General features: G+C 48.9%; 1 protein-coding gene across 1 annotated transcript in view; it reads right to left on the bottom strand.

The window, feature by feature from the left end:
- Window positions 1–25680, bottom strand: part of CC2D2A (coiled-coil and C2 domain containing 2A) — a 486222-nt gene that overhangs the window by 310469 nt on the left and 150073 nt on the right. The window contains exon 10 of the mRNA XM_078772721.1: window positions 18560–18737. Within this exon, the coding sequence (XP_078628847.1) occupies window positions 18560–18737 (178 nt within the window). The remainder of the gene's footprint in view (window positions 1–18559; window positions 18738–25680) is intronic.

Consider the following 25680-nt stretch of genomic DNA (forward strand, 5'->3'; position numbering starts at 1 on the left):
AGGTAGTTTAGTGTGTTTGATAATGACGTGGGAGCGCTGAGTGTAAGGGAAGACGGAGAAGCGCAAGTTTCAGAGGGGAGTAGTTAGATGAGATGATGCTGTGTGAGAACTGGACAGGTGTGTGGAGCAGTGTATGAGTAGGGAGTGTTGTGGATCAGCGCGAATGCGCTTGGGGGAGAGAAGGGTGCAGGCGGCACCAAGTATGAGAGCACAGGTGTGCAAGTACAGGTGTGTGGAATATATGGAGCAGAGAATGAGTGGTGTGGAGAGAGTTGGAGTAAGTGGTACGGAGTGGTGTGCATGGTGCGAAGGTGTGGATGGGGGAAGAGTGGACCCCTTTTCACGAGTACCCGGGGAGGATAGTTTAAAGAATAGTTAGAAGGCATAGGTAAATTGTGGTTGGATATTGGCATTTGTGGTGCGGTTGCAGAATGGTATTGTGGATGGGTGCATTGGTGTAGTGAAATTGGCTGGTCGTGTGGCCTGTTAGTATGAGTGTGAATGGTTGGGCACTCCGCCACTGTTAGATGTCGGCCAGGTGAGGCCGCAGGTGGGCTCTGGGAGCCGTTAGTGTCAGTGGGTGCCTGAGGATCCCGGGTGTGGATCGGGCAGCCCATGCCAGAGAGGGCACTGAGGGGGTGAGAGTGCGAGAGGGCCTTCCCCAGTTAGTTAGGTTAGGGTGAGGAGCAGGTGAACTCGGTAGGCAACAACAGTGGTGGAGGTGTGCAGGTGGGCGGACCAGCTGGGAGCGTCACACGACCCAGCCACCGAAATTGTGCGGGGGCACCGAGTGTTGAATCGGGGAGTGAGACCCAAATTGATGGTGTGCACCACAGATGGTCAATGGGATTTTGGTTCTTTGAACCACATAGAGTAATGAGGGCCAATGGTTTGGCAGGAGAAAGACCCCGGGTAATGTAAAGTTGTTAAAGTCATTTAGGAAATAGTTAGGATTGATGAACCTGTCGCACCATACGCAGCCACTTACCTGAGGTGATGATGATGACTCCACACCTGTGTTTTCTTTGTTTTGTGTTGCAGGAAATGAGAATTGCTGTTTGGATTTGTGAGACGCATCATGACGTGGGTGTGACATTGTGCTTGATGTTCCATCTCTTCCTCCTTATGAGGATTGATGACGAATTGGGTGATGGCAAATTTTGGCTAGAGGGATTGTGGTGACGAATTTGGTATTGGAGAAATATGGGGAGACGAGACATTAGCGACGAATTTGTAAATGTGTAGATTTTGTAAATATGGGGTAAGGGCAAGGGTAGTGTAGGTGACAGGGGGGGTGACGTACGGTAGGGACGAGCTTTCTCATTTCGCTCTCCATACGCATTTCGCCTTGCATTGCCTTATTGGTGTGTACCCTTGTGACCGTACCCCTCGCTCATTTGTCTTGTCCCCCTTTTGTCTCCCACATGACCTGTGCGCCATTGGGTGCCGAGGGGAGCGTGCGTGAGTCGGCCATTGTGCGCCCGGAACTCCCAGAACCAGCTGTCTGCATCGATGCACCACATTATGGACCACATGTCTGTGGCCGAGCCCCACTGATGGACCCCATGGGTTGGGGCATGGCCCCTCTGCTGGAACCGGCCATGAGGGCCCGAAATCTTGCTGGCGGACCTTGGCCACAGGGCACCGATGCCCCACAGGTGAACCACACTAGTCGGCCCTGTGGGCCATAAATAAATAAAAATGGACACGTTGGGTGCATTTCATTTTATGCTCAAATAGGCCGCCAGTAAGAAAATGAAAGGAAATGACAACATCTGGAAGAAAGTAAATAGCCAGCAGAGGGAGCCGAAGAGCAAGAGACCACCTGCAGGGTTAGGGGTTGTTGGTTTATTTTTATTGTTGAACATTGACGAACTATGATGACTGGGCACTGATTGGTGCCTGAGGGTGTATTGGTGCGTTTTGGGTGGTTTCATGGTGCATTGATGCAGAGCAGACTGTCTCCCCCCCCAGAAAGAACAATCACAGGTCCTGGGTTAGTCTTGTAAATAAAGTAGCCTCAATTGTAAATAATGCTCCCTACCGGCTGTATGTTTAGTTTGAGGATGCTTTCCGCGATTCGGTTATCCTGTGGGTGTGTTTCTGTTAGGAGAAGGGTGCAATGTCGCAGGGGGACATATTTACTCATTTGTGAACATCTGTAAAACTGTCGCACTCAGGGTTGAGTTAATAGTAGAGGGAACTACATCTGAGTGCCACACTAAAGTAGGTAAAAATTTATCGGGTCGGGTCGCCCCGAGGTAGAGAAGGGTGCAATGTTGCGGATATGGGATTTGCATCCATCCATATCCGCTTGTAAATATTCCCCTATTTCCTCAATACTTCCCAACTATCCCCAATCCCCCATTCCCTAGTCCCATTTTCTGTAAACAACACTCTATAGACCCGACCTCCCCCTATTTCCCCCATTAAATGTCGTGCCCAGGTTCACCGCATCTCATGTAAGACAACTAACTATAGGACATCTTGCTAGTTATTCTTAGTCTATGTCAGTTAAGGACTCGTTTCCATTAATTCTGACCCTTCGTTGCACCAGAATGTGATTGTATGGCACCGTTAGGAAGTTTAGGACCTCCCAATACCTCCCCGCAGCTCTTCCTCACGGTTCAGCAACAACAACAACAACAACAGCAACGGCAGCGGCGTGCACAGGGAGTGCGCGTCCTCACTCCGGCTTGGTTGGTAGGGGGTGTTGGGAGGGCACGAGGCCTTCCCAACGAGCCGCCATCGAACATGTGCTCGACGGGGTTACCAAATAGGGGCTCCCTGTCAGCTCCTCGTCAAGGGCGGAGCCCGGTAACCCCCGCACCCAATGGAAGCGGCGGACCGGCCCCAGGGGGGCGTAGCCAACCAGCCGAGGGCGTGTCACTCCCCGCTGAGCATGCGCAGGAAGATGGAGGTGACGTCAGATGCGCGCTGAGCTTGGAGCAAGCAAGACGTACCCTCCGAGCGCTGTGAGGCCTCCCCACATCTTCTGGACTGGACCGTGCTTTATCCTGTCCCCGAGCCAAGGTGCACCTTGTGCTATCAACCTACCTGTCCTTCCTGCCATCAATCCCTGTGTAAGTCTACCTTGTTCCGTTTGTCTGTGGTCTGTCTGGGCTAAGATAAGACTGTAATTAAGTGCCTATCTCTTCTGTGTCTTTACCTCACTACCTTGTAATCTACCCCCTTTTCTCCACCACTGTAATTATATCCTCCTCCGGAGGTCTTGAGAACTGTACCCCTTGCGTCGTTTCATCTATCCCAGTCGTTGTGTCCTTTCCATCATTGATTTAGCATAGCGCGATTTGGCCAACGTTTGGGTGGAATCGGGTGAGTTGGGGAAGAATCGGGGGAACTGTTAGGTCGCGGCAATACCACCGCTCGGTAAATAACATCTTAACCGCGTCCGTAACAATATATATATATATATATATATATATATATATATATATATATATATATATATATATATATATATATATATATAAATATATAATTGTTACGGTACGCGGTTAAGGATGGTATGTTTGCCGAGCGGAGGCTCCGCGACCGAACAGTTGTTCCCCGACTAAACCCGATTCACCCAAACGTTGGCCGTATCGCGCCACAGCTACTCAATATGGAAAAGACTAAGACGACGAATGCAAAGAAGAAGAGGAAGACGTACAGAAGAGTAACGGGGTTTATTATTTACACACACATAAGCAAAAAGAGCAGTCACGATTATTTACAAGGGACATGAGACGCAGGAGACACAGTGAAAATTACTAGCTTATACAGACTTAGTTACTACCCAGGACAGCACGAACAAAACAAACTCACGTAGGCAAAATGGGGAACTTGCAGGCAGGAATGGCTGGAAAGGATGAGCAGGTGGGATCACAGGGCACAGCGAGCAGGTCCACTCCGGGCGGGAAGCGGGAGCCGGCAGCTCCTTGTATCCCGCTTTACAGCGCACACCGTCAGGGCTTCACGCGGCTGGTTGAAACGGGACTGCACTCCTCTGCTGTATCTCTCGTGTAGCTTGTTTCGTAAAAGCTCGTCGGCTTTCTCTTGGACCCCTTCTTTTTCGTGTCCCTCTCCACGCAGCTCAGCTCGTATTTTTCTTCCTCTCACTTCCCTTTCAGCGCGGGTCTGACACGCCCTTTCTTTCACTTCTCCTTTTAGCGCGGGACTGACATGCCCTCCACGGTTTCGGTACCGCCCTCTCCCCCGTGCTCTGTTTCGTGACCTTGTATGGTAATCCCACGGGCTTGTCTCCTTATTTGGGCATCGTGCCGACGGCACGCCCCTCGTGGCGAGCCACGGGCTTGTTTCCTTATTTGGGCATGGGGCTGCACAGCCCCGCCCTTCCTGGCGCGCCCTGGGCTTGCCTCTCCCTGGCGACCCCGCCCCTCCTGTTCAAACAGAGCACGGAGCACATATTCACTATAGCAGCGAATTGAGAGGGCGTGCACCCCACGCTTGTGAACTGCTTTACCCACAGATGGAGAGTTTGGCTGGGAAATGGAATTATTGAAGGGGAGCTATTCTCTATTGATTCGGTGCAATGGAGTGTCATTCTAATGGAAGACAAGGCCTTACTCTAAAACACATAATAAGATATAAGCTATCGAACAGGGGTATTCAATGATTGGCTGACGTGTATGCCTTATGGACTAATTATTGGACGCCCTTTTGACCTTTACACACTGGAGCAAGGAGGCTCAGAATAAAGCAATAATAATAATACACACAATAAAAAAAAACACAATCCTCATATCCGCAACACTGCACCCTCCTCCTCTTAGGCACGTCCCGGGCCTACAACTTTTATTTAGTGTGACACGTAGGTGTAGTTCCCTCTACTTTTAACCTGACCCTGAGTGCGACAGTTTTAAAACATAGATAAATATGTCCCGCTGCTCCATTGCACCCTGCCTAACAGACTCACGCCCACAGTTAACCGAATTGCGGAATGGTCTTCAAACTACACACTGATGGTGGGGAGCATTATTTACAGTGATACTACTTTTATTTACAAGACTAACCCAGGACCTGTGATTGTTCTTTCTGGGGGGGAGACAGTCTGCTCTGCATCAATGCACCATGAAAGCACACAAAAAACGCACCAAAGCACCCTCAAGCACCAATCGGTGCACAGTCACCATAGTTCATGAATGTTCAATAATAAAAATAAAATCAACAACCCCTAACCCTGCAGGTGGTCTCTTGCTCTTCGGCTCCCTCTGCTGGCTATTATTATTTCTCTTCCAGATGTTGTCATTTTCTTTGCTGGCGGCCTATTTGTAATAAAGCATGCCCAACGTGTCCATGTTTATTTATTTATGGCCCACAGGGGCCGACTAGTGTGGTTCACCTGTGGGGCATCGGTGCCCTGTGGCCAAGGTCCGCCAGCAAGATTTCGGGCCCTCATGGCCGGTTCCAGCAGAGGGTCCATGCCCCAACCCATGGGGTCTATAAGTGGTGCTCGGCCACAGACGTGTGGTCCATAATGTGGTGCATCGATGCAGACAGCTGGTTCTGGGAGTTCCGGGCACACAATGGCGGACTCACGCACGCTCCCCTCGGTGCCCAATGGCGCACAGGTCATGTGGGAGACAAAAGGGGGAAGACAAATGAGCGAGGGGTAAGGTCACAAGGGTACACATCAAACAAGGCAATGCAGGGCGAAATGCGTACGGAGAGCGAAGTGAGAAAGCTCGTCCCTACCGTACGTCACCCCCCCTGTCACCTACACTACCCTTGCCCTTACCCCATATTTACAAATTCTACACATTTACAAATTCGTCACTACCGTCACGTCTTCCCATATTTCCCTAATACCAAATTCGTCTTCACAATCCCTCTAACCAAAATTTGCCATCACCCAATTCGTCATCAATCCTCATAAGGAGGAAGAGATGGAACAACAAGCACAATGTCACACCCACGTCATGATGCGTCTCACAATCCAAACATCTGCACAATAAAATAACAAAACATGGCATGGTGTGGAGGTACATCATCTCAGGTGAGTGGATGCAGATGGTGCGAGGAGATTTTCATCCTAACTACTTTCTAAATGACATTAACACACGTTACACTACCCGGGGTCTTTCCCTGCCAATCCATTGGCCACTTACACTATGGGTTCTAAAAACCAATTCCCATTGACCAAACTGTGGTGCTTCTCATTTTGGGGTCTCACTCCCCGATTCATCTCCCGGTGCCCTTGCACAATTTCTGGGCTGTGACGTGTAGCTCTCCCAGCAGGTCTACCCACCTGCACACCTCCACCACTGCAGTTGCCACCCGAGCTTACCTAGCTCCTCACCCTAACCTAACTAACTGGGGAAGGCCCCTCCTGGCTCTGTCACCCCTTGGTGCCCTCTGGCACTGGGCTACCCGGGTCCGTCCTCCGGATCCTCGGGCCCCATCCACAACTACCGGCTCCCAGAGCCCACCTGCGGCCTCACCTGGCCGACATCCTCACAGTGGTGGAGTGCCCAAACCAACTACACACACTAACAGGCTACACGCCCAGCCATTTCCACAACACTAATGCACCCATCCAAACATCATTCTTCCACCCACACCACAGATGCCAATATCCAACCACAATTTACCTATACCTTCTACCTAACATTTACACTACCCGCCCCGGGTATTCGTGATAGGGGTCCACTCTTCCCCCATTCACACCTTCGCACCATCCACTCCACTCCATAGTTTCCACCATACTCACTCCACGACCATCCATTCCAATACTCCATATATTCCAGACCATTTATTCCACACACCTGTTCCTCATACCTGTTGTTGCACACCTGTGCACTCACACCTGGTGCCACGTGCACCCTCCTTCCTTCCTGGACCATTTGGTCAGCACTACTCACATCACTATCACTCACTCAAACACTGCTCCATCCACCTGTCCAGTTGCACACCTGTGCAATCACACCTGTTCACCATACACTTCCAATCCTCAAACACACGGCATCATCTGAACTACCTGTTGCCCTGCTAACTTCGTGCTCTCCATCTTCCCTTTAAACTAAGCACATACCACGTCATTATCATCCACACTAATCTACCTGCGTCCCCACTACCGGTATCCTTGTTACTACCTAATCTTAACGTTACCTAATGTCATCTTCTAGGTCCCTACACACGATATATCCTAACCCTCCCGGGCTAGTTTTCACTGCCATCAAACCCATAACTCTAGTGCTCCTTTGCCCCCCGTCTGTGAGGGATGACAGAGTTGCTATCCCACCACATCGGGGACATTTCCCACTACCATCCCCCCCAGTCCTCTGACGCTATGAGCCCCCGTCGCAAGAGGTAATGGGTCCTGCGTCGGCATCTAGAGCCGAGGCGATCCATGAGGGCGCCTGCTCGCCGGCATAAGGTCTTATCCGGTCGGCATGGACGATCCGAGGGGGGCCCCGTGGCCCCATTTTGATCTTAATGACCACGTCACAGATTTGCGACAGGACGACTCCCGGGCCTTGCCAGGGGGAGGTGAGTTTTGGGCACCTGCCCTTCTGCCTCCGGGGATTAAAGAACCAAATCTTCATCCCCGGAGCGTATTGACTCCCCTGGCTCCGGTCGTCGTACCTGCGCTTCATCTTGGCCCCCGCCAGATGGAGCTGGCGGCGGGCGAAGGCATGGACGCGCTCCATGCCTTCCTCCAGGTGACGTGCGTAACCTTCCCTCGGCGGTGTATCCGTGGTGTCTGGCACGGGACCGCATAGCAAGTCGGCGGGAGCCCGTAACTCCCGCCCATACATAAGCAACGCTGGACTGCATGCGGTGGCCCCGTGCTGGCTAGTTCGGTAGGCCAACAACAGGTACGGGAGATGTTCGTCCCAGTCATCCTGACGGGTGGTGGTGAACAATGCTAGTTGTTGGATCAATGTTCGATTGAACCTTTCCACCATCCCGTCAGATTGTGGCCGCAAGGGCGTGGTTCTGGTTTTCCGAATTGACAGGAGTCTGCACACATCTTTTAGCAATTGACTTTCAAAATTTCGACCCTGATCGGTGTGCAGCTCCTGTGGAATCCCGTGCCGACATACAAATCCTTCTACGAAGGCCTGCGCCACAACCCCGGCTTCTTGGTTGGGGAGGGCGTAGGCCTCCGGCCACTTGGTGAAATAGTCCATTACAACGAGGATATACTTATTACCTTGGCGGGTGCGGGGCAGCGGTCCTAGAATATCCATAGCCACCCGCTCAAGGGGGGCCCCTACCTGATGTAATTGAAGGGGGGGGGCCTCATCCCCCGTGCTGGTCCCTTTTTGGCAGAACAGGCGTCGCATCTCCGACACCAGTCCTGTATGTCGCGCCCCATATTCACCCAATAGAACCTCCGGCGGACCCGAGATATTGTCTTTGTCCTGCCCAAATGGCCGCCGGAGCGCGTACCATGCACCTGTTGTAAGATGACGTTCTTGAATTTGTCTGGGACTATCACCAGCCAGGAAGTTCTATCAGAGGGAACCTCCACCCACTTGCGATATAAGATGTTGCCTTTCAACTCCAGGGTCTGCCACTGAGCCCAATACGCCTTTGTTTGCGCCCCGAGGGGGGTGACCTCTTCCCCCTTTGGTCTTTGCCCCAATTTGACCCAATTGAACACCGGCCCCAGGACAGGATCCTCCTGCTGGGCCGTGCTCCAAGCCAAATCTCCAAATTCCTCGTCCGCGGTTAGTGGCAAAACTGGCCCTCTCACCCGGGTTGCCCGGACGATGAGAATCGGGGCAGAATCGCCCAATTGTTCCCTCTCCTCATGTCTCGCACAAAATTTGCAGTTTTCTCCCAGACAAGGACGCCGAGAGAGTGCGTCCACATTACCATGGGCCTTCCCGGCCCTATGGGTCACATTGAAATCGTACTGCTGCAACTTTTCCAACCACCTTGCAATTTGGCCCTCCGGTTCCTTGAACCGAAGGAGCCATTGCAGGGAGGAATGGTCAGTTCGAACCGAAAATTTCCGCCCGTACAGGTACGGGTGGAAATGGTTCATGGCAGCCAGCATAGCCAATAACTCTTTGCGAGTGACACAATAATTTCGCTCGGGCCTACTTAAGGCCCGACTATAGTAACCAATCACTCTCTCCACGCCCTCCTGTGTCTGAGACAAAACTGCGCCCAATCCTTCCTGGCTCGCATCCGTGTCCAGGGTAAATGCCCCGTTGCTAGTGGGGTAAGCTAGAAGGGGTGCGGATGTTAGACACCCCTTCAATTTTTGGAAGGCCTCGTGGCACTCCCGCGTCCTATTAAATCGCGTCCCCTTCTCCGTAAGCCGGTGGAGGGGACGGGCCAACTCCGCAAATTTCGCCACGAAGCGCCGGTAGTAGGAGCAGAGTCCCAAAAATCCCCGCACCTCCTTGATGGTACGTGGTGCGGGCCACTCCTCGACCGCTTTAATTTTGTCTGGGTCCGTTTTTACCCCCTCGCAGCCGATCACGTGACCTAGATAGGCCACCTCTCTTGCAAACAAAGTGCACTTACTCGGGTTCAGCTTTAACCCTGCCTGCCTGAGGCACCCGAACACCTGGTCCAAATTAGCTAATGCCTGGGGGAAGGTCTTGGCATGTACCAGGACGTCATCCAGGTACACCAGGCATGATTGCCATGGCATGCCGCCTAGCACATGCTCCATTAATCTCTCAAAGGTGGCGGGGGCGTTACACAAACCAAACGGCATCACAGTGAACTGATACAGCCCCTTACCTGTGGAAAATGCCGTTTTCTCCTTCCCTGTCCGATCCATCTCCACCTGGCAATACCCACTCTTGAGGTCCAAAGTTGTGAACCAATTTGAGCCCGCAACGGCATCGAGGGTGTCATCAATCCTTGGCAGGGGATATGAGTCCTTGAGTGTCACGTTGTTTAGCTGGCGATAGTCCACGCAGAACCGCGTGGTCCCATCTTTCTTTTTGACCAGCACAACAGGTGACATCCAAGGACTTCCCGAGGGCTCGATCACGCCTGCGTCGAGCATCTTTTCAACCTGCTCGTCAGCTTCCGCCCTCTTGCTCCAAGGGAGCCGTCGGGCAGCCTGACGAATAGGCCGGGCCTCACCGGTGTGGATCTGATGTTTCACCAGGCCCGTACGTCCAATATCCTCGGTGGACAAGGAGAAGAGGTCCAAATGGGACCCAACCAGTTTGTGTAAGGCCTCCCTCTGGGTACCTCCCAACTCTATGCTACTCCGATTTACCATCTCGCAAATGGGATCGGGCCAATTCCTAGAGCTTATTGAAGGCTCCCCCTGGGGCCGGCTCGACTGGATGTTCTCGCCCCTCACTGACGCGACTTCTCTAACTGGGGTGCAGCCAGCTATCTTCGTGCCCCTTACTATAGTGCGTGGTTCTGTGCTAATATTAATTACTCGGACGGCCACTACCGGCCCGTCCGTTTTTACAAGGGTGTGGCCCACGATTAAACCAGGTATGGATCGCGCTGCCACCGGTTCGACCAGGCCGCAGGATTCCTGCCATGTCGGGCGGGCTGACCATCGGGCCGGCACCGTGGCCTCGGCCCTCGGAGGGATGGTCACGGCCTCAGGAGCCTCCAGCTCCACCCTCTCGGCCGTGCTCACCCCCTCCAATGGTAGCTCTTCCACCCCCCATTGCAGGATCCCCCGGCCCAAGTCGATTTTACAACCGCCGGCAGTCAACAAATCCAACCCTATTAAGCACGGGTCGCACACCTCCGCCACCCAAACCTCTATCTCTTGCTTTACCGATCCCAACTTGAGGGTCACAAAACCACGCCCTATGATCGGAGCCATTGCCCCGGTAGCCAGCTGCAAGCTATGATTTTCCAGACGCTGGATTTTACCCCAGCCGTCTGCACTCGAATTAAGGACCACGGGGCTGATGATCGTGGCACTGGCTCCCGTGGCCACCACGGTGTCTACCCCCACGCCGGCAATTTTGCACCGAATTGTCAAACTACCTGTTCCAATTTGGCCACAATGAATGACCTGTCGCGTCAACGAGGGCTTCTCCCCATCCCCTACTGCCAAACACCGCCCTGCATGCCCGGCACGTTCTAGTTTCCCGAGCCCTGGCGGGGGGGGTGTCTGAGGTCGGCTAGGCCGATCGATACGGGGCGGAGTTGAGGGCATCGGTTGGCGGGGAACGTCCCGGCGCGGAGCTCGACACTCCCACGCACGGTGACCCATCCGAGCACAATTATAGCACCTCACCTGGTAAGGTGCTTGCCTCCGGTATTCCAAATTCCCCCCCCTGTATGTCCGAATTGGGGTACTCTGTCGGGGACTACCGGGGGCCACCACTGGAGCCGCCTGCCATGGTCCAGGTCCCGCTAGACGCCGATCCACCAGCCTCCGAACCATGCTCTCCAGGTCAGGGCCCCGTCGGGGGCGGGCCCCCTTAGGGGGCCGCCCCCCATCTCGGGCCCCACCTGACGCACCGCCACTGCGTGGCGCTCGCCTCCCCGGGCCAGGGGCCTCGCTGCTTCCCAACGGGCTGCAGCATCGGCCGCCTGACTCATGGTCTGCGGGCGCCACATGGCGAGCTGTTGTTGGAGCTCCAGATCCGGAAGGGCCTGAATAAAGTGATCCAGCGCCAGGCTTTCCTGGGAACTCGCTGCCATGTCCACGTGTGCAATCCCTACCGCGCGGCGAATATCGTGAGCAAGTTCCCCGATGGTCTCCTGGGGCTTGCGTTTACGCTGCGCAAGTTGAGCTTTAACAAGCTCGCTTTGCTGCTCGATACCGAAACGGTTAATTAAAGCTGCACGGAGAGCTGACAGGGTGAGAGCACCGGTGGTAAAGCTGTCAGCACCTCCGCCGCCGCGCCGCGCAGCGCCCCTACCAGGTGTACTCCACCTTCGTCCGGACTCCAACCATTGCCTCGGCACACGTACTCAAACTGCGCCAGGTACGCCCTCATATCACTCTTGCCGTCATACGGCGCGAGTGGTACCTTGTGGGCGCCCGAAGGCCGGACCCCGCGCGTCACTCCTGGCGGGATCAATGCGGGACCAAACCTTTCGGGCTCCCACAGTGCGCTATTCCCGGGGGGCTCCCGCGCGTCCCCCGTCCCTCCAAACACTACCCCTCTTGGTGTCGATGCCTGGGTCGCCCTTCCGCAACCCGCTACCCACTCCATACCCGCACATCCTTGCTCACCAGCACCCCCCTCACTCCCCATAGCCAGACCTCCTTGCACACCTCCTTTTTCCACACACTCCGGACCAGTCACACACCTCACCATTGGTCGCTCACGAACACCCGGGTCTAAATCAACCCCCAAGCCGACTGAAGCTCCCCTCACATCATATACATTTCCTCGTATATCGCCACTCACCTCGGTACCTCGTCGTCGCACCTCCTCTGCCACCTGCAAACTCTTTATTTGGTTAGTAAGCACATCATCATGATTTGAACACAGACCTTGCACATACTCCATCACCTCCTCCCTTATCTCCTTTTTAGTTTCCCTCCGTCTCTTCTTAATTTCACTCACCCCTTCTTCCACCTCCTCTAATTTTTCCTTTACCTCCTTCATCTCCCTGTGCGCCCCCTCTATCTCTTCCTCTAACGCCACTTTAACCGTTTCTATGTGCGTCCTCACCTCTCGGTCCTTCGTCTCCATTACTTCTGTCACCTCTTCCAACTTCTTCGTCAACCCCTCATGTACCATCTGACATTCCTTCTGTGTCGCTATTAATTCGTTCTTAATGTCTTTTTGTGTCACTTTTAACCCCCCAATTATTGCCGTGTTCTTTTCCACTTGGTCCACTAGTTCCTTTTGTCCCACCGTCAGCTGTTCTACTCCCCTCGTCAGACCCTCTATTCCCCCTTGTAACCTAGCCGTATTATTCCTCACCTCTTTCTCCATACACTTTTCACCTCGCTTTACCTCCTCGCGTACCCCCGAGACCTCCTCACTTACACCTCGTCGTATCTCCTCTTTCATCTCCTCCCTCTCTTTTGTAGATGCCACCCTCATCTGTCCCAATTCATCCCTCTGAGCATCCAATTTGGTTTCTACCCCGATTTTCACCTCCTCTATCTGCTCTCCCATTTGTTTAATTTCTCGGGCGGATTGCTCCCCTATCTCCCGCAATTTGTCTTCCATCCTATTTTCTAACCCCCTCAACCCATTTTTCACCCCCTCTAACTGATTCTCCTGGGCAGCCATTCTATTTTCCACCCCCGTTAACCCATTCTTTACCTCTTTTATCCCGTTGTCTAACCCCTCAAATTTAGCTTCTAGCCATTCCCCCATTTCTCCCATTTTGCCCCCCAATCACTCACTCTGAGCATCCATCCGGTTCCCCATTTTGGCTTCCAATCGCTCCCCCAATTCGTCCCTTATCCGCTCACCCATTTTATCCATATACCCTATTATCTGCGCCGCAAAGAGGTCCAATTTCCCCAGCGCTGCGGTCTCGACTGCTGCAGCACCGCCATTTTGTGCCTCTTCAACCACGTGCGCGAGAGCACCATTTTGCGCGTCTGAAACCTCCGCAACCACATTGCCATTTTTCTCCTCCTCCCTTTCCTCCACATACATTTCCCTGAGGTCCTGGTTCGATTCTACTCCGTCTATCTCTATCTCTCCCACCGGCATCCCGTCGCCTTGACCAGCCATGGCGCGATTTCAAAATTCGGGTTTTGTAAAACAAAAGCAATTTCGATACTTTGTAATTTTGAGCGCGTTAAGCGCGCTTCGGGTCCGATCCCACACTCCTGACACCAATTGTTACGGTACGCGGTTAAGGATGGTATGTTTGCCGAGCGGAGGCTCCGCGACCGAACAGTTGTTCCCCGACTAAACCCGATTCACCCAAACGTTGGCCGTATCGCGCCACAGCTACTCAATATGGAAAAGACTAAGACGACGAATGCAAGGAAGAAGAGGAAGACGTACAGAAGAGTAACGGGGTTTATTATTTACACACACATAAGCAAAAAGAGCAGTCACGATTATTTACAGGGGACATGAGACGCAGGTGACACAGTGAAAATTACTAGCTTATACAGACTTAGTTACTACCCAGGACAGCACGAACAAAACAAACTCACGTAGGCAAAATGGGGAACTTGCAGGCAGGAATGGCTGGAAAGGATGAGCAGGTGGGATCACAGGGCACAGCGAGCAGGTCCACTCCGGGCGGGAAGCGGGGAGCCGGCAGCTCCTTGTATCCCGCTTTACAGCGCACACCGTCAGGGCTTCACGCGGCTGGTTGAAACGGGGCTGCACTCCTCTGCTGTATCTCTCGTGTAGCTTGTTTCGTAAAAGCTCCTCGGCTTTCTCTTGGACCCCTTCTTTTTCGTGTCCTTCTCCACGCAGCTCAGCTCGTATTTTTCTTCCTCTCACTTCCCTTTCAGCGCGGGTCTGACACGCCCTTTCTCTCACTTCTCCTTTTAGCGCGGGACTGACACGCCCTCCACGGTTTCGGTACCGCCCTCTCCCCCGTGCTCTGTTTCGTGACCTTGTATGGTAATCCCATGGGCTTGTCTCCTTATTTGGGCATCGCGCCGACGGCACGCCCCTCGTGGCGAGCCACGGGCTTGTTTCCTTATTTGGGCATGGGGCTGCACAGCCCCGCCCTTCTTGGCGCGCCCTGGGCTTGCCTCTCCCTGGCGACCCCGCCCCTCCTGTTCAAACAGAGCACGGAGCACATATTCACTATAGCAGCGAATTGAGAGGGCGTGCACCCCACGCTTGTGAACTGCTTTACCCACAGATGGAGAGTTTGACTGGGAAATGGAATTATTGAAGGGGAGCTATTCTCTATTGATTCGGTGCAATGGAGTGTCATTCTAATGGAAGACAAGGCCTTACTCTAAAACACATAATAAGATATAAGCTATCGAACAGGGGTATTCTATGATTGGCTGACGTGTATGCTTTATGGACTAATTATTGGACGCCCTTTTGACCTTTACACACTGGAGCAAGGAGGCTCAGAATAAAGCAATAATAATAATACACACAATAAAAAAAAACACAATCCTCATATCCGCAACAATATATATACTGTATATATATGTAAATATATATGTATTGTTACGGATCTCAGAGACGGGACTCCCCTTAGCAAGGGGTGGGGGGGGGGGTTTAATACCCTTGGCCTGTTAAGCTGGCCGTCTCTAGTCCTGGTACTTATAACGCTCCTTTGCGGGGTGAGATTGGTCAGGGTTATTGGTCAAGGTGTTCTCCCGAATACCTTTACCAATCCCACCACAAAGCAGGGAGACAAGTACCGCTCGAACCACGGACAAGATGGTATTTGCGGAGCGGTTTAGCAATCTGTGATTCGAGCCGTTAGCAATTGACTAACCCGATTCTGCGCGTTGCCCAAATCGTGCCACAGGTACTCAATGGGAAGAAGGGACTAAAGCGATCGGGGGAGAATGAAACCAAAAGGGTAAGAAATAACAGACATTTATTAATTATGTACAAAACCAAAACCAAAGAAGAAACGAAAGTAATATACAGAAGAAGAAGAAGAAGAAGATACACAGGGCAGCCTTTAACACTTAACAGTCTTAATTATTAATGCCAAGGACAGAACACACAGATTTACACGGAAGGGGAATAGCAGGCAGGAATGACTGGAAGAGGGAGAAGGTCCAGGTGGGACAGCAGGGCTGGAAGGTCCGGGCAGAGGCACAGCATTGAGATCCGTTCCACGTCCACGCTCCGGGCTGGAAGTGAACAGCCAGCGGCAGCTTCTGGTCTCGTATCTCACACGGTCGGACAATGCGAATAAAGCGCGGGATTGTCGCCGTCAAACGGACCCATTCTCCTCCTTACAATGCTCCGTATCCTCGTCGGGTACCTCACTCATCTGCCGGATCACGTCTTCTCCTTAAGCAGTCCCTCGCAGCCACTTTTATTGTCAGTCTAGGAATCAGGCCGCCGGCTCCGATGACACGCCTACCGGTTGGCTCACCGCGGCGCTGGTTGGCCGGCAAAGGGCTCGCTGACTCCACCTCTGATGATGCGTCGACATGCCACAGCTTGTTCTTGTGGTCCCGCCCCCTTCTTCCTCGGCTTGAGACCACATGTTTAATGGCGGTTTTGGGCCAACACCCGAATCAAGGCAAGGAGCAGTGAATGCTGCCCTACTGTTACTTTGAAGAGCGGGTGAGACGATTGGGGAAATTGAAAGGGGCCTATCTTATTTGATTAATGCAACGCAGATTCAACTATTGGGAACAGATCCTTAACTGAAACACGCAATAATGAAATAACTACAGAGAGGTCCTATGGTTCGCCACGTGTTGTACATGGATTAACTAGGGTGCGATCTTCAACCAAGCCAATTGATGGGGGTATTTACAGGGGACCATTTATAAGGGAAACATTTACTAAAATTTACCAGTGAAGGTTCTAAAAACCGTAACACAATATATATATATATATATATATATATATATATATATATATATATATATATATATATGAAAAAGGAAGTAAATTCCTGCATGGGGCTCGTGTGAAAAAATTCTGACTCAACCCAGGACTCAAACCCAGGAACCTCACCACTTACGCGGTGACAGCCCACTGAGCTATTGAGTCTCTGGGATATCCTCAGAGACCTTCCTTTGTGCCCACGACCTGCACCTGGGTACTACAAACACGTATGGATAATTTGGTGGAGATTGGGCAAGTCCTGTTTTTTTCTGTGATTTTCAAATATACTTATACATCTCCAAAGAGAACCACCGTTTAGATGGTTCTCTTTGGAGATGTGTATGTATATTTGAAAATCACAGAAAAAAACGAAAAAAAAGAAAAGAAAAAAAAACAGGACTTGCCCAATCTCCACCAAATTATCCATACGTGTTGGTAGTACCCAGGTGCAGGTCGTGGGCACAAAGGAAGGTCTCTGAGGATATCCCAGAGACTCAATAGCTCAGTGGGCTGTCACCGCATAAGTGGTGAGGTTCCTGGGTTTGAGTCCTGGGTTGTCAGAATTTTTTTCACACTAGCCCCACGCAGGAATTTACTTCCTTTTTCATATATATATATATATATATATATATATATATATACAGTGGAACCTTGACTTACGAGTGCACCAACTTACGAGTTTTCCGAGATACGAGCCGTCGCTCGGGCGGTTTATTGCTTTGAGATGCGAGCCGAGATCCGAGTTACGAGCTTACGCCACCCGCCACCAGGTGGGTTCCGGTCACGTGGTTATCTTGCCGTGCAAGCATCTCTGCCGTATATCGCTGCTGTTTTGTTTTCGCATGTTGGTTATTTTGGAGCTTACGCCACCCGCCACCAGGTGGGTTCCGGTCACGTGGTTATCTTGCCGTGCAAGCATCTCTGCCGTATATCGCTGCTGTTTTGTTTTCGCATGTTGGTTATTTTGGAGCTTACGCCACCCGCCACCAGGTGGGTTCCGGTCACGTGGTTATCTTGCCGTGCAAGCATATCTGCCGTATATCGCTGCTGTTTTGTTTTCGCATGTTGGTTATTTTGGAGCTTACGCCACCCGCCACTAGGTGGGTTCTGGTCACGTGGTTATCTTGCCGTGCAAGCATATCTGCCATATATCGCTGCTGTTTTGTTTTCGCATTTTGGTTATTTTGGAAAATTTCTTAGTTTTAACCATGGGTCCTAAGTAATTGAGTGCCAAGGGCAGTACTGAGAAGAAGAAGAGGATGATGTGCTTGGATATAAAACACGCAATCGTCGAAAAACATGAGCGAGGTGTGCGTGTTGTCGACTTGGTGAGGCAGCAAGCTCGGATGTGAAGGCAGCTGAAGATTTTATTATAACTTTTGCCGAACTGATAGAAGCTGAACGATACATCCCCCAGCAAATCTTCAATTGTGACGAGACAGGGCTCTTCTGGAAAAAGATGCCGAGGAGGGCGTATATAACGGCAGAGGAGAAGAGCATGCCAGGCCACAACTTGTTCAGAGTGCCGGCGATAGCTCGCCTTCTCTTTGTGGAAGACACGGTGAGATCCTTAACATCCAACAACTAATGGGACGCAAACGGGGCGCCCAGTTTAGCGGTACACACATTGATGAATCACCCTGCCTGTGAAACACCGACATGACAGGTTATAGCTGGGTCGGGATTCAAACCCAGGCTGGACAGTTTAGAGTCAAGTGTGCGTACCTCCAGTCCAGGCCATCCTGCCAACTTGTATGCTGCATACAGGTGAAATATAAAGCGCGAGATATTTTTATATATACTGCATATTTAAAAAAAAATTGGTGTGGTTTTTGGCGGGCTAGAACGGATTAATAGCATTTCAATGCATTTTAATGGGGAAATTTAATTTGAGAAACGAGCAAATTGAGTTACGAGCTCGGTCACAGAACGAATTAAACTCGTAAGTCAAGGTTCCACTGTATATATATATTGTGTTACGGTTTTTAGAACCTTCACTGGTAAATTTTAGTAAATTTTTTAAAATAAATTTAGTTAATTTTAGTAAATTTTAGTAAACATCTCCAAAGAGAGAATTGCCTTATTTAATATTTGGGATAACGTTTTACCACAACAACTAACAAGGATGTGTATAGATAGTAAGGAGTCCTTCCCACCTGCAATTGGATGCTTTCAGGCCAGTGTTTGATCTGAACGTTGAATATCTGTCGAAAATGAATGTGGAAAGAGTCATCGAGGACATGGCCGGCGGTGCGGGACACCTCTTTGTTGTTGACCAAAAGCCTCACAAACAGCGAGTGTCTCTGCAGTTCTTCTCTTCGCTGCTGTTCAACCCTAAAATGAGACATGGTGAGTGACGGGATGGAATCGTTTCTTGTCCCCCTCTGGAGAAGGCTGTCTTGCACAACTTGGTGATCACAACACTGCAGTCCCTCTCATTAATCATTTCCATGAATATGATATGTGGTAAAGTTTAAGTACCATTTGCTTATTTTACTGGGTAAGTAAACACTGAAAGGTTTTCATATAAATGATTCGCAAATCAAGAGTTAAGTTATCACAGTCCATCATAGTTCTTGCAATTTTCCATCATAGTTCTTGCAATTTTCCATCATAGTTCTTGCAATTTCTATCATAGTTCTTGCTATTTCCATCATAGTTCTTGCAATTTCCATCATAGTTCTTGCAATTTCCATCATAGTTCTTGCAATTTCCATCATAGTTCTTGCAATTTCCATCATAGTTCTTGCAATTTCCATCATAGTTCTTGCAATTTCCATCATAGTTCTTGCAATTTTCCATCATAGTTCTTGCAATTTCCATCATAGTTCTTGCAATTTCCATCATAGTTCTTGCAATTTCCATCATAGTTCTTGCAATTTCCATCATAGTTCTTGCAATTTCCATCATAGTTCTTGCAATTTTCCATCATTGTTCTTGCAATTTTCCATCATAGTTCTTGCAATTTTCCATCATAGTTCTTGCAATTTCCATCATAGTTCTTGCAATTTCCATCATAGTTCTTGCAATTTCCATCATAGTTCTTGCAATTTCTATCATAGTTCTTGCAATTTCCATCATAGTTCTTGCAATTTCCATCATAGTTCTTGCAATTTCCATCATAGTTCTTGCAATTTCCATCATAGTTCTTGCAATTTCCATCATAGTTCTTGCAATTTCCATCATAGTTCTTGCAATTTCCATCATAGTTCTTGCAATTCCCATCATAGTTCTTGCAATTTCTATCATAGTTCTTGCAATTTCCATCATAGTTCTTGCAATTTCCATCATAGTTCTTGCAATTTCCCATCATAGTTCTTGCAATTTCCCATCATAGTTCTTGCAATTTCCCATCATAGTTCTTGCAATTTCCATCATAGTTCTTGCAATTTCCATCATAGTTCTTGCAATTTCCATCATAGTTCTTGCAATTTCCATCATAGTTCTTGCAATTTCCATCATAGTTCTTGCAATTTCCATCATAGTTCTTGCAATTTCCATCATAGTTCTTGCAATTTCCATCATAGTTCTTGCAATTTCCATCATAGTTCTTGCAATTTCCATCATAGTTCTTGCAATTTTCCATCATAGTTCTTGCAATTTTCCATCATAGTTCTTGCAATTTTCCATCATAGTTCTTGCAATTTCCATCATAGTTCTTGCAATTTTCCATCATAGTTCTTGCAATTTCCATCATAGTTCTTGCAATTTTCCATCATAGTTCTTGCAATTTCCCATCATAGTTCTTGCAATTTCCATCATAGTTCTTGCAATTTCCATCATAATTCTTGCAATTTCCATCATAGTTCTTTGGTTAATGTTCTTTCACACTATTGCAAATCAAACTTAGGAATTGCTGTAATTGCATTTGTAAACCATTGTGAAATATTTTATTCATATAAAAAAAATCTAGATTAATGGAAAAGTGACGTGATAGAGGGCATGGGGGCACAACGGACAAGGGAATTAACGAACCGAAAAAGAGGAGAGTGAAAGAAACATCGTAATCTGTAATTAAGGGGGCGAGAAGGGAGATGGTTAGTGGAGCATTATGACAATGGAAAAGATCACGAGTAAAGATGCAAGATGATACAATTTGGTGGCATACTGCCAACTTGAAGCCTGGGAGAGAAAAGTGAGATCGAACTGACTCAGGAAAGAGTTCCACAAGTAGGAAATAAAGAGGAGCAAAGGAATGGAGGTAAACAGTATTGTTGGCTTTTAGAAGGTCAAAGAGGATGGTCAGAGTATGAAGTGTAAATAATAACACTGATTTGAAAACAAACAAAAACAAAACAAGAGGCTTTGCTAAGAGAAAGCCTGATGGTTTGACGGCATAATGCCATCGATGCTGAAGGCCCAGATTGGACGATCACAGTTTTCACCATTTCAGACACAATATCATACTTTCATGATCATTTAAGCAATCTGTATAAAATCTTATCCACAAGCCTGACCACGACAGAAAATAATTATTGACAAGGTGTGTGTCATTGGTTGTTATTTTCATATGCGGGAGAAAGGTGGAACAGAGTCCTTCCAGGTGTCGAAATATCCACCCCCGTTTCAGTAAAGGATCATGATTCATGCACCAGTTTTGTGTCAAATTTTGTGCCGAGGGTTCTATTTAGGATCGTTACTGAGTTTCAGAGAGCTTCCAAATGCAGTTTTTTTTTTGTCGTAATATTCTCAGGGATGCTTTTTTAAGATCTCTGTAAGGTTCGTCTTTGATCATTCTTGTGGCTTTTGGGTCATGTTTCCATAAGCGCTCTTTAACAACACGGGTACCTCTTCGGCACTCTTCAACTTTTCACTTCATTTTTGGGATCTTGGCATTTGGTCATTTTCTTGATTTCAGCATTATTAAAGCCAAAAATCGTGAGAACTGACACCTCAATTAGCAATGCCAAGATCCCAAAAGATCTCTAGCCGTAGTCAACGTGTGGCCCTGAATGGGTTTCTCTCATCTCCTCTTCCTGTTCAGGCTGGAGTTCCCCAAGGCAGTGTTCTGGGCCCTGTGCTTTTTCTGGTCTTCATCAATGATCTCTCTGACTCTCTTGAAAATCCTCTATCTCTTTGCTGATGACTCCACTCTCTTTCGCTCCATTCCTCCTCCCTCAGATTGGCAGTCTGCAGCCTCCTCACTCTCTGCAGACCTGGACAAAATCACAGACTGGGCAAACAAGTGGAACATGTCTTTCAATCCTGAAAAATCTCACACTCTTACGATGTCTCTCCGAAAAGACCGACTGGACAACCCTCCCATCCACTTTCTGAATAATCCTCTCCAAGAAGTTCTGTCACTCAAGCTTTTGGGTCTCACTATCTGCCATGATCTTTCCTGGGAAAACCACATTTCAAATCTGGCCTCCAAAGCCAGTCGCCGACTGGACATCCTCCATCGTGCGAAGTCCTTCCTTGGCACACCTGAGCTCCTCACCACATACAAGGCTTTCATCCGCAGCTCAATGGAGCAGTGCTCTCCCCTCTGGGCTGGTGATCCTGCCTCACACCTAGCTCGTCTTCACGCTGTTGAAACCAAAGCGTTCAGAATCATTGGAATCTCCTGCGATGAAGCTAACTCCAAGGGCCTTTCACTCACTCACCGCAGGCAGGTTGGTGGTCTTTCCGTCTTCTACCGACTCTTCTCTGGCCTTGCTCCTCCAGCTCTCTCTGGGCTCTGTCCCCCAAATATTCCTACAGGTCGCACAAGACCTGCCTGCAACCCTCTTATGGTTAAACTGCGAAAATCAAGACTTTCTGCTCACCTTCACTCCTTCATTCCTCTTTTCTCCCACCTCTGGAACAAACTCCCTCACTCTCTTCAATCCCACTCTACCCTCCAGGTCTTTAAAACAGCTGTTCACCACCATCTCTTATCTTCCCCCATCCAAAACCTTGATCTTTTCTACCCCCGCTAATTTCACCCCAAATCCACTTTTTTGAAATACCAACTTCTGTCCGAGAAGTCCTTGGTGTCCTTGTGTTTTATACTTCTCCCACACCCCCCCCCCCTCCCCTTCCCACGCCTCCTCCCCCCAAGCCCTCTCCCTCCCACACATCTCCCTGCTCTCAAATGTTATGTTTGTGTGCTTCCCCTTCTCTCCCCATCTTGTCTTCCGCTCCCTCTTTTTATATATTTTGTTTTTCTGGTTGATTTGTTTGTGAAATAAATGTTAGCTCTTTCACGAGCCTCGATTCAGTATACGAAAAAAGAAAGAAAAAAAAAAAGCCATATTTTTAATTTTTTACCTTGGTACTATATACGGTCGCAATGTTTTGTTTTCTATGTTCACGCTTGATGGGATCATCAGGTCATATGTGAGCATTATTTCCTTGTTTTCAGATATTGCTTTTGGTTCATGTTTCCACGAGTTTTCTGGAACTGGGATCTTGAAAGAAGAGGATTACTCGACATACCTTGTTGTGCTTTTGTGTGTACAGCTGCTCTGACATGAGTTTTATTACATCCTGAGAGGCGATGGCTCATACTTGTTTCTACTTTGCAAAACGTACACCTGTCCGAATGACACAGTCCTGCTATCTTCTGAAAATCATTGGTATAGTGTCCTTGGTCTTGGGCATTTATTACGATTTGTTCTCCATGCCAATTCAGGTGGCCTCTTCTTAGACATTCAAACACATACTGTTCATGTCCATTCCTTTGAACAAAGTCCATCCTCCTGGACTCTGTCTTTCTCTCCTGACAATGTGGAGAGGTTTCTGTCAATCCTCAAATCTGAATCTGTAACTGGACCAGACATCATCAGCCAATGGGTCCTAAAATCCTGCTCTGCGCTCTACCTCACCCTCTCTCTATTCTCTTCACCCTCTCTTTTACTCAGGGTCATCTGCCAGCATCTTGGAAATCAGCAAACATTACCGCTTTACACAAAAAGATGCAAAAACATATCCTTGCAACTACAGACCAATCAGCCTGCTCCCAATCATCAGCAAAGTCATGGAATCCATCATTCCTTCGCATATCAAATCCTTGCTCTTCTCCAATGGCTTGATTTCTGATCATCAATTTGGATTCAGACCAGGTCACTCTCCTCTGGACATGCTGCTTCTGCTGTCTCAACAATGGATGAAGTTGGATGAAGGTCCCCAATGTCAAACAGGAAATTAGAGCCGTCTCCCTTGATATATCACGTGTCTTCAATACGGTCTGGCACCCCGCTCTGCTCACCAAACTCTCCTCCTATGGTATGCATGAAAATCTCCACACATGGCTTGCGGAATTCCTCTCTGGTCGTAGTCAACGTGTGGCCCTGAATGGATTTCTCTCATCTCCCGTTCCTGTTCAGGCTGGAGTTCCCCAAGGAAGTGTTCTGGGCCCTGTGGTTTTTCTGGTCTTCATCAATGATCTCTCCAACTCTCTGGAAAATCCTCTCAATCTCTTTGCTGATGACTCCACTCTCTGCCGCTCCATATCTCAACCCTCAGATCGGCAGGCAGCAGCCTCTTCACTCTCTGCACACCTGGTCAAAATCACAGACTGGTCAAACAAGTGGAACATGTCTTTCAATCCTGACAAATGTCACACTCTTACTATGTCTCTTCGAAAAGACCATCTGGCCAACCCTCTCATCTACTTTCTCAACAATCCTCTCCAAGACGTTCTGTCACTCAATCTCTTGGGTCTCACTATCTGCCATGATCTTTCCTGGGAAAAATACATTTCCAAGCTGGCCTCCAAAGCCAGTTGCCGACTGGGCATCCTCCGTCATGCGAAGTCCTTCCTTGACACACCTGAGCTCCTCACCACATACAAGGCTTTCATCCGCAGCTCAATGGAGTACTGCTCTCCCCTCTGGGCTGGTGCTCCTGCCTCATACCTCGCTCGGCTTCACGCTGTTGAAACCAAAGCTTTCAGAATCATTGGAATCTCCTGTGATGAAGCTGATTCTGAGGGCCTTTCTCTCTCTTACCGCAGGCAGGTTGGTGGTCTTTCTGTCTTCTACTGACTCCTCTCTGGCCTAGCTCCCCCAGCTCTCTCTGTGCTCTGTCCCCCCAATATTCCTTCAGGTCGCACAAGATCTGCCTGCAACCCTCTTATGGCTAAACTGCCAAAATCAAGACTCTCTGCTCACCTTCACTCCTTCATTCCTCTTTTCTCCCGCCTCTGGAACAAACTCCCTCACTCTCTTCAATCCCACTCCTCCCTTCAGGTCTTTAAAACAGCTGTTCATCACCATCTCTTATCTTCCCCCATCCAAAATCTTGATCTTTTCTACCCCCGCAAATTCACCCCAGATCCACGTTTTTGAAATTCCAACTTCTTTCCTGGAAGTCCTTGCAGTGTCCATATGTTTTATACCTCTCCCACCTTCCCCCCACGCCCTCTCCCTCCCACATTTCTCCTGATGTCCCTGCTCTCGAATGTTGTGTTGTGTCCTTCCCCCTCTCTCCATCTTGTCTACCGCTCCCCTTATTTTGTGTTTTCTGCGTCGGTTTGACTTTTTGTGTGAATAATGTTCGCTCTTTCACGAGCCTCGATCTTATATCCCCAAAAAAAGAAGAAAAAAAGTTGTTTTCTAATTTTCTCTTCATCAATAAAATCAATGGGGGCATTTCTTCGAGATGTTACTTCTTCTTTTCCAAGTTTGGGATCCATTCTGCTTCCTTGTTATGTTCTTTTCGATCTTTAAAAATTCCTTTCCAGTTTCTTTTTTTCAGGGGGAGTTGACACGTCTGCTTTTGTTTCCCAATTCATGGTAAAATCTCTTTGTGTTACTTTAAAACATGTGGTTTTGTTTTCTCCTGTTGTTTCCTTCTTCATAGTTTATTTTTTATCCTCCTTGCTATCATTTCTATTTTGAGTTTGTTTTCAGCACCAAAGCACTCGAGGTCTTTGTTTTCAATTTTATGTTTGTTTTTTATTCTTTGGATTCTCTTTGTTCGTTTTGGGTGTCTGTTTCCTTTCCTGAACTGTTGTATTTGTTCTACTTCCTTCCGCAGTTGCTTTCTTTGTGTCTCTAATCTCTGTCTCCAAGGTGGAATTTGGTTTCTATTTGTAGGGCCTGGTTTTTTCCTCCTTCTGGTGTTGTTTGCCAGGTTACTTTCTCTTGAATAAGTAGTGCCGCTGTGAAACACATGACATTGATTTCCTTCAAGGTGGATTATTTTGAAATCATTTTTCGAATTGAATGGTTGCTTCGCCTCACTAAGATTTTTCTCCGTTTATTATTTTCTATGCTATAAAGTTTTGGTCTTTCTCTGAGTTTTATCAATTTCATCTCTTCTATTTTGTTGGCTAACTCTTCTTCCAGGC

The sequence above is a fragment of the Myxine glutinosa genome, chromosome 2, assembly GCF_964187855.1.
Source record: "Myxine glutinosa chromosome 2, kmMyxGlut1.1, whole genome shotgun sequence".
Taxonomy (NCBI): domain Eukaryota; kingdom Metazoa; phylum Chordata; class Myxini; order Myxiniformes; family Myxinidae; genus Myxine; species Myxine glutinosa.